Source organism: Acipenser ruthenus, chromosome 36, assembly GCF_902713425.1.
Source record: "Acipenser ruthenus chromosome 36, fAciRut3.2 maternal haplotype, whole genome shotgun sequence".
NCBI lineage: Eukaryota > Metazoa > Chordata > Actinopteri > Acipenseriformes > Acipenseridae > Acipenser > Acipenser ruthenus.
Window position 1 is genome coordinate 1,654,850 of NC_081224.1, and position 10,213 is coordinate 1,665,062.

The following is a 10,213-nucleotide window of genomic DNA, read 5'->3' on the forward strand; positions in this document are numbered from 1 at the left end:
GTCTTGCATACTGGAAGGTGAAGCAAAGGGAGGGAGCAGAAAATTAGTATTGGACTTTCCAATCCAATAACGTTGTACTTCCCTATCAATAAATAGCCCTTTACAAATAATTGTGGCGCGATTATATTATGAAGTTAAGCAGACTGCAGACTAACAATGAAACGACTGCAGACCAACAAAGAATAGTCTTGTATTTTTATAGTATGCCCACTGGTATACGAATTTGCAAGATTGCATTTTGCAATTAACCTAATCTCATATGCATTTACCATACTGGGGTAGACTGCAGTATATTTTATACGGTTAGCTTGTGTTTTTTCCTCAAGCATTTGACATGTAGTTGCTCCATTTTAATTATTCTGCACATAATGAACGAATCATAAAACTCCCATGTCTTTTTTCCCTTTGGACTTTGCTCCCACACTGTGGAATTTTAATTATGACATAATTGTTTTGAATGTTATAAAGGGCAATGAAACAGCTTCTTGGCAAAGGCATCAAATCCCTGCTGTATTTTCTTGCTTTCATTTAAAAGAACAAAAGTCAGTTTGTTTGTTTTGTTACGCTGGCAATATCTATTTCATTTCAACACATTATTTTGGGTGCAAACTTGAGTCAGAAATATTTAAACTACAGCTATAGCCAAATGTTTTGCATCTCCCTATAGAATTAACTAATTTAATGATTTAAAGAATGCACTGTTTTGCAGTTTACCGTACTCAACTATTCTTCCCTACTCTTTGCCGTGCTTTCATATCCTTTTACTATCACTAAATGTTAACTGCTTTGCTTTTACAATAGTTTACTTCCTCTATACTAACCAGGCACTCCAAGTTATGGAGAATGAACCTCAGTAGAAGTGTGTGTTTGTATGTGTGTGTATTTCCACCCTTGTGGAAGCTCAGCTTAGCACTTCATTAGTCAAACCCTGCTGTGCAATATAGACAGCATAACAGGGGACGCGAGAAACCGCTTATTTAGTTTGAAAACTATTTTACAGCTTGTGACTTCAAAACCTTAACCTTAATAATACGCGAATACCAGAATCTTCGTCTCCTCGCTAAGTTTTTTTATTTTTATTTTTAGATATACAAACAGTTATGCCTGTTAACGTTCCATATGTCTTGCCAAAATATGATTAGGAAAGAAGTTTCTGTTCTTGTCTCTTCTGCTGGGAACAAAACAACATCAGCCTTCCTGAGACAAGGAAAGAATAAGTAGCAAATGCTGTTTACACGCAGATTACATTTACACTCGCTCTCTGGCACACAGCGCTCGCTAACAAACAAGCAGACCCTCCTAAAACAGGAATGGAATTCTAAAATTCCTCTACAGGAAAAAAAAAAAAGAAAACAGAAACGCAGACAGCTTGAGAAGGTGGGGTGTCACGAACACAAATGTAAATGTCGCTCTTTAAAAGTATTCGCTTTTCAACTCGCAACCCAATGCATTCTGGTACGTTTGACCTGTCTCGGGTACCATTCTTTCCTTCAAGAGTTGAAAAGCCTGAACTGTCCCAAGCTGTCCCAGTGAACACAGAGCCATATGGTCACCTAACTGCTTTTTGAAAACGCTCATCCTATTAAGTGCCATTGTCCTCACTGAGTTGAGGACCGGCTATTTGTTGGAGCATTTCTACCTGGCATCCACCTGTTGCCTCGTTTACGACATTGTAATGATAACGTACTCTAATTTTGTTAAGTCTAAAGGTAACGCACCACATTGCTTAAATAAACACAACTTGCTTTGTGATTTTGTATTTGGTACTTAATGGGGTTAAAGCTGGCATCACCATCCATAAGAAACAAAATAAAAATAAGATAAAAGCTAGACTCGGTGTGAAGAGAGCAATTGAAGTTCTCTGCCCAGTTAAAGCGTGCAAAGTAAACGCTCTTCTCGCTTCCGAGAGGTTTTGCTTTTAAGCTTGACACTTTGTAAAGACTAAGCTGACAACGTGCAGAGCCGCGGTTAGTGTAACACACAAGCTTGTTATGTTTAGGAGGATGTGAGCCCTCATGTCAGTGTTTGTGTTCTGAGACACGTGCAGCTGAAATGGCTGTGAGAAAACCTGTACCCCTAGTGTCTGTGACATGTAATGTAAACACGGTTTTACAGCGCAATTAAGGATTGAAGAGAAGGCTGCCAGCTGAAAAGGAGAAGTGCATCAAACCGGTGTCGTTATTTTCTGGTACGCAGATAAAAAAGTGGTACCCAGCGTGCTGCGCATGCTCGCGCATGCCTAAACAACTTTTAAAGAACTTCCGCTTAGAAAGCACGGACGTGCCCGTTCAAATCCGGTATGTTATGCTGTTTTCGGTCTTTATCATCTTTTTAAAATTGAATTTACCATATTTTTCCACCATCAAGAAAACAGAATGTGAATATTCATCCTATGAAATACGTCACGTCTTGTACATTTTTTTATTTCTGCAACTTTGCGGTGAACTTCTCATTTTGTCTTGTTCGTCGTGAATTGTTTTTTTCTTTTTAGATAAATTTCCAGTTTAAGTTTGCAAAATAATGTATAATTAATGGTTTGCAAAAAATAATATATATTTAATGGTAAATGTACCTCTGTTTGACAATAGGAAAACACATCACATCACAATTGATTGCACCTGTACCAAAATCTCACAGAGTACCACTTTCTAACATTACACAGGTCAAGTTTTGGTACACGTACCACATTGTGACGACGTACCACTTTATAACACTACACCTGTTCAAACAACAGAACAAAGCGGGGCTACATTAATTATTGGGGGGTGATCTGGGGTTACGGTTAATTGAAACGTGACGTAGAAATAAGTTTTTTTTCGAAAGCATCACCTAGCTTATCAAGATAATTTTGCAAGACAAATAATCAGCTGTAGCAAACTTTAATAAAACAAAAACAAACCAGAAAATTGGCTTATGGGATGCAATTTGAGAAGCAGCCCTGCCGGTATCTATCATCTTTTGACTGTTGTGTACTCTGCGCTTATCTGGGTGTAACCTGAGACGACAAAAATGTCACAAATTGGTGACGCTTTGCAAATGGTGCAAATGGCCCGTTACAGAAATACCATCACTAACAGCAACGCCACAGCGTGCTCTGCTCAGAAAAACGAACCTGCCTGCTTTGCTTTCGTTCAGCTTCCCAAAATGTACTCTAAATCCTTCTGAGCAACACTCAAAGACTGGACAATAACGAGGAACTGTTTGCATGTGCGCTTATCAGGTGTGCCCCCCTTTTTCAAACAGGGCAAAAGGTTATTTGTGCATAAACTGGCAAGGCTTATCACTTACCTTAATCCCATGTAACATAAAAGCATAATCAGCTCTTAATTTTAGACAATAAACTGCAATCTTAAGCCAGCAACAAAGGCGTTCGAAAAACTTGATAAAGTAAAGCACTAGGGCAGCTGGGTGCTTGCTTTCCTTGTGCTAGAATGTGATTTTTTTTTTTTTTTTTTTTTTTTTTGTATTTCGTCACCTGCCTCTAAAACGTCCCCAACCTGCCCCAAACGAATTTTTTTAAACCTTCTCTTTCAATGCTTTCATATCCATGCTCCCCCCCCCCCCCCCCCCCCACAAACAAGTACCCCAGCCACAGCTCAAGAGCCGACTGGCTTAGTGGAGCTGGGTTTAGTTTACTGAGGCTAAGCTTTTAGATCCATATTTATCATTATTATTAATTAGTCATTTTTCAGACGCTTTTATCCAAAGCGACCTACAGAGACTGTGCATCAACAACTGCTGCTGCTGCAGAGTCACTTCCAATAGGACCTTGTTTGTTTTACGTCTCATCCGAAGGACGGAGCACAGGGAGGTTCAGTGACTTGCTCAGGGTCACACACAGTGAGTCAGTGGCTGAGCTCGGAGCCTCCTGATATCGAGTCCTTTTCTTTAACCACTGGACCACCAAGCCTCTTTCATGTGCTTTAAACTGCAGTATGAAGAGCTGTCCTGGGGCTATCAATATGCTAGGAGGGGCTGAACTGCCTTTTCTTGTTCCTTACACTTGTTACAATCCAGGTCATTAAGGTCCTAGCTTCTGCACTCCGTTTTCAAAAAAACATATTTATCATCTATAATGTATAAGTCACGTCCCCACTTTGAACCCATTATGTAGCAGCTACACTTATAATGTCGCTGAGAGTGTGGATCTCACACTCAGAATGTCAATGGCAAAGCATTCTGAACGTTTAAAGCACAGCAGGTTTTATAAAAAACAGATTAAACACGTTAATATCAGGTCGTCAGTCTGTTTTTTTTTTATTTAGATTGAATGACTTCATGTAACGTGTTTCTAAGGGTGGATGCTTCTAATCAAGTTGAGAGCGCGCGTTCTCTTGCACTCTTTGTGTGACAGACCCCCTGACACAGCAGAGAACGCGCGAGAAGTACATTCTCAGCTTGATTAGAGGCAGCACACCGAACACTTATAAAAATACATTGGTACTGCGTTACAGAGAAGAGCAGAATGCAACAGTTCATTCCAACAGTTTACCTGTAAATTGACATGACAATACAGTAAGACCTTCCTCACTGTCCACGTCAACAGTTTTAATAGCACTTATTTTTCCATCAGAAAGGCTATTCTGATTCCAGGGATTGTGGGTGCTAAGGCAAATACAGAAGCCCACAGAATGGAGGGAGCACGTACACACCTTCCAGTGAGGTCCAGTAATGAATAATTACTGGACCTCAGGAGAAGCCAGCCAATGCCAGCTGCCCTGCCCAAATCATTAACCACTAAATCAAAGCAGTGATCTGTCCCTTTGAATGGGCACTGGCCTGATTATGAAGTCTGTTTGACGTTCTCCGTCCCCTTTCCAAACACAGGTGTGTAATTACAGAAACGTTACCCCAGCTGAATGAAAACCTTTTGAAATGCAACCACTGCTTTCCTGTGCCCTGCCATTTCATTTGGCTCCTTTTCAGACCGGTCGGGCTACTTTTTCTCTGCGTTTCGGAGCGAACCTCCAATAAAATAAAAAAAGTTTGGGAACCCCTGGATTCAAATGCTGTCCACACAGGAGAGCTCTAAGCTCACTTCAATTGTGACCATAGCCAGATTCGAACCAATAGCGAAAAGACTTGTCTGTAAACTCAGTGCACTACCAGGCCCTACACGACTTTGAAGTTTGTGATAAAGCAGAGTGCTCAAATAATACAGGATATGAATCTCTAACTCTGCAGCTAAGTAAACGGGTAAAGCAGTACCTGGAAAATTCTAAAACGTGCAGAGATAAGTTACCCCTTATAAACGTTTCCCCATAGTAAAGGCATAACAAAGTGAGCATGGTAAAGCCCAGAGAGGTATGGTAAAGCCTATTAAAATACACGGCAAACCATGGTAAATGCATAGCATAACCATGGAAAAAGCATGGGAAAACTGCAAAAATACTGTGTTAACCTTCTATAAGTGCCATGCCATCTTTTTCGTAAGCATGGCATTGAGGCGCTTTGACACAAACGCTGCAAAATACAAAATGAATCCGGACCCTGTTTCATGACTGTCGAACCAACCTCCCTTTACCTAACAATGGGGAGGGGGGAGGGAGGGTGAAAGAACTGGTCACCTGTGTGTCTCAGGTGTGTGTGTGTGCGTGCGTGTGTCGCTGCAGGCAATACTTGATCCACCTGTTATGCTTGAATTCCAGAAGATCAGCTATCTCCAATACACCTGACTCACTCGCTCACTCACACTGACAGACAAAACCTTCACTGTTCCACCCATGAAAGAACACAACACGCCCCATCACTGAGTCTATTGAAATCCGAGGAGAAGGACTCAGGTGCCTCAAGGTAGCAGCTCTTGTGAGCCTTGCCCCATCCATTATAAAACGCACAGGGATACAAAAATAAGGCTACTGTGGTCAAAGCATAGCGAAGGGGGCAGTGCTTCAAGGAAAAGCACATCAGCTCTCTGTGTGTGTGCGTGCATGCGAGCTTGTGTGTGGAAACACGTAATATAGCCAAGCACAGTGCAGAATGGTTTCGGCAATGTTAAGGAAAGTACCACACACTATAATCAGCAGTGTGGAGTAGTGGTGAGGGCTCTGGACTCTTGACCGGAGGGTCGTGGGTTCGATCCCAGGTGGGGGACACTGCTGCTATACCCTTGAGCAAGGTACTTTACCTAGATTGCTCCAGTAAAAACCCAACTGTATAAATGGGTAATTGTATGTAAAAATAATGTGATATCTTGTAACAATTGTAAGTCGCCCTGGATAAGGGCGTCTGCTAAGAAATAAATAATAATAAATAATAATAATAATAATCGATCGTGGTGGGGGCGGTGCTACTGTCTGTGGAAGAACGTTTCGAACAAACTTTTATAAATCCTATATGAACCGCAACTTCATCACAAAACGTATACAGTGCTTATCCGCGGGACAATACCACGACCTTAACCATTCGCACTGCCACTGATCAGTTTATTACATTCTCCAGGGTCTAGCCAACAGGGACAGTACATGCGCATTTCCTGTTTGCATTCACACAGCATGTATTTGCACCCCTAAGTTCTTGTATTAGTTCTGAATTTAGCATTAGTTTTGAATTACTGCTCCAGCTTGAAACCAACCCCTGCTACTTTACCTAACAGGAACATCTCTCCCTTAAACAGCAATTAAAGGGCTATTATAGGTGTGTTTTAAGTAAGGTAAAGTAAAGGAATTAAGCCGTTATCATATTACAGTGACTGCTTTGTGAACTGGGTGGAGGTGCACACACAGGGTCACATCAGGGTGAGATAGCTCTATCTGAATTGTAAATCTGCACCAACTGGGGTCTGGAACACTGCCTGCTCCACTTACAAGTAAGACATCCACAAAATACATAATAGCAAACACTACGAGATAACAGTAATCAGGTGTGCAGAGCTTCACTTCGGCCATGACGGCCTTGTCTATTTACAACCGAGCTAAAATAGCGAGGAAACATGTTGAGGAAATTGTAAGACCCTTATACAAGTTTCCCAAGAGGTATGGTAAACCAGATTACTTAACATGGCAAACCAGGGTAATCTATGGTAAATGTGTGACCAAAAGCATGACAACAACAACATTGCCTTCATTGAAGTGGCGTTCACTCCTTTCTCCAACACACACCTCCGCTAGTCATTAATTGACACAACAGTCAATATGCTGATGCGGTGGCTAAGGCTCTTGTTTGAGGACTGAGATTCTTTCCCACGTCCCATCCACCCAGTCCCTGTGCAACAGCTCTATTCAGTCCATTATCGTTGAATCAAGTCATGAGTAGAGATCGCAGATCTGGCGGGAAGAAGTCGCCTCCGGGCACCATTGTGACGTAAACACCAAAGTCAAATTCTGATTTTAGGAACCGCATAGGCCGCACGTTATTACTGTGTAAACAATGCAATTATTAATAGCGTTTTAGTTGTAAACAGGAAAAAAAAAAAAAAAACACTTACACGCATCTTGATTGATTCTCAACGCACGTACCCCCGTTTTCACAGGGTTTATAATTATCCTGGCATTTGAAACCTGCAAAGAGAAAAGGACATGGTAAAAAAAAAATGTCATTTATAAACAAAAATTAAAACATAAAGCCAGTGATAAAACGTCATGGGTTGGGTTTAAGTATACAGGAAGTGTGTAGCATTTGGTATAGGACTCTTTAAGTAAAAGACCAACAGTAAACGGTCAGAAAATCACAGCCTTCTTTTTAAACTGCTTTTTTTCTTTCCCTTTCTGTATAAAAGTATCCCGTTTTTTTTTTTTTTGCAAAGGAACGTTATTCCAAATCTAGTATTGAGTCAATTTGCTAAGCAGGGCCAGTTCTTGTGAAAAGGCAGTTTCCTTTGAAAGGCCGTCTCTGGGATGCGCTACATTATATTAATCGTACACTGTACAAACAAGGAAACAGTTATGTTTGTATACTGGGCGAGAAGGAGATAGCGTTGGAGATCTGCTGTTTCTATTCAAACAATTGTGGAAAAAAAACTGCAAACTCGCCGTGATTGAATTAGCAAGTGAATGGACTTTTTCAGCGACTCTTTCAGTTTCGTGTTTGCTCTGTTTTTCCATTGAGGAATAATATACGGGTGCGTTAGTAAAGCAGTGGTGTCCACTGCACCAAAAACTGCACTTCATTTCAGTTATTGAGTTATGTTGTACAGAAATAATGACGATTTAACGGCAGCTCACACAGACACGTATTTCTGACTAGACTCTAACATTATGAGACAGTTATTTAAAAACTGTTATTATGTATAATGCTTAGCCCGCAACATAGCATTAGTACCGACCCCCCTTAGGGCTAGACAAATTCCATTCCAAACCATCCGGAAAGACTCGCACATGCATCTAACACAAGTTGTAGGGGGAAGCGACAGTCGAAAATCGCAGATTAAGTGGATGTGAATAAAAGGGGATTATATATATATATATATATATATATATATATATATATATATATATATATATATATATATATATATATATATGCACACAATACATTGTAGCGCTTTGACGAAATCTCAATTTACTACTGCCTCAGGATATATATATATATATATATATATATATATATATATATATATATATATATATATATATATATATATATATTATATATATATATATATGAACAATTTCTGTATCCCGTTGAGATGGGAAAGAAATGTCAGGAATACCTGGACCGTACGACCTTGCACCCAAACAAAAAACAGTGCTAAAGTACGGCCGACTACAATAAAAAAAAACTGTTGTACAATAAAAACATTAAAAAGAAAAATAAGTTGTAAATGTTTTACAAAGTTGTATTTAGAAGTGCGTGATACACAGGCGCTGGGTTTTAGGTACGCTGCAGTTCAATTAGTATGAGAGAGAGAAGGGGTGGAAGGGGAGATTTTGTTATAGCTACAGCTTGATAGCAAACGGGGAAAAAAATCACGTTTCTCAAACGTGAAAACAAGCATGCCTCCTTATGTGCAAACTCGTTTTTGCTGCTGTATACCTAAAAGCGATGGGCTGCAAGCAATCTTTCTATGCAGATTTTGCACCTCACACAATTATGAATATGATATTTTACAAGCAATTGGCCATTTATAAAAAAAAGTTGCACGATCGCCTGACATGTATTGCACAGCAGTATTAATCCTACGATTTAAAGATCTTTAAGAAGTGACGTTTACCTTTGCAGCCACGAGAAAGTGACAGAATCCCCAGGAAAATCCACAATCTGTAACTCCCCATTGCTCTAAATGGTTTGAACTGATTCTTCGCTTCACAATGTTATAATACATCCATTAAAAACATGCATGCAGAATAAAAATTCCCAGAACAAAATCACGGAGTGGATAACAGCGACATAAAGCATAAATCTTCTTTTTTCTCTCTTCTTTTTGTAGTTGTACAAAGCAAAAACGAGCCGTTCGTTCCGCCTGCTACTCCTCCAAGCGGACTCTGTAACCCAGCCTTTCCTAAAACTTCTGATGGAACTTTGAAAACTTTTTTTTCCCTACTTTACTCCGGTTCAGGCGCAAGTGGGATATCACTCCGCCTCCTTGCCTGGCACAATGAGATCCTTCCGCCTAAGACAAGTCAGGGAGTTTTGAGTTTAAAACGATGAGTAAGACGTAAGACGTAAATACACATTTTATATATATAGTTTTAACTACGGGTGACTTTGAGAGTAATGTTTGTGTAACATCTTGGTCTCAATCGTGAATTTGTTTGTTTGTTTGTTTGTTTGTGCATTTCATTTAGTATAAAAGAAAAAAAAAGTGGTGGGACTACTTTATGTTTTAAAAGCCGGGGCTTTGTTTCTTAGCAGCTCTTTCCTGGAGAGCCCAAAGCCAGTAGAACAATAATCTGGCCCCCAGAGACCAGAGTGGAATTTCTAAACCCAAACCAGTGAAATAAATAGACTCTGGGAAGATGGTTGCTTTACAGCTCCCTGGTTTATTGCCTGGGCGTTATAGCTCAACCCACAACTATAATATTATTATTTGTTTATAACAATGATATTAATGATAGTTACACAAGGAAACTTTTTATTTTATTAATATCATTTTTAAGGAATGTGTATATGTAAGTTATTGTAGTTAAACATCTAACATTATTATTATTATTATTATTATTATTATTATTATTATTATTATTATTAAACATTTCAACAAGTGTCATTTTTTTTAGGCTTAGGGTGATTTGAACCTGTAAAAAAATTGAAGTCAATTACAAATTAGTCTTATATG

The 10,213-nt window shown here is 39.5% G+C and overlaps 1 protein-coding gene across 1 annotated transcript in view; it reads right to left on the bottom strand.

The window, feature by feature from the left end:
• LOC117970870 (neurogenic locus notch homolog protein 2-like) overlaps positions 1-9,445 on the bottom strand; it is a 54,073-nt gene extending 44,628 nt beyond the window's left edge. The window contains exons 1-2 of the mRNA XM_059008282.1: positions 9,152-9,445; positions 7,427-7,499 (exon numbers count right to left, since the gene is read on the bottom strand). Coding sequence (XP_058864265.1) covers positions 7,427-7,499; positions 9,152-9,212 — 134 coding nt within the window. The 5' untranslated portion in view covers positions 9,213-9,445. The remainder of the gene's footprint in view (positions 1-7,426; positions 7,500-9,151) is intronic.
• Positions 9,446-10,213: the final 768 nt, after the last annotated feature.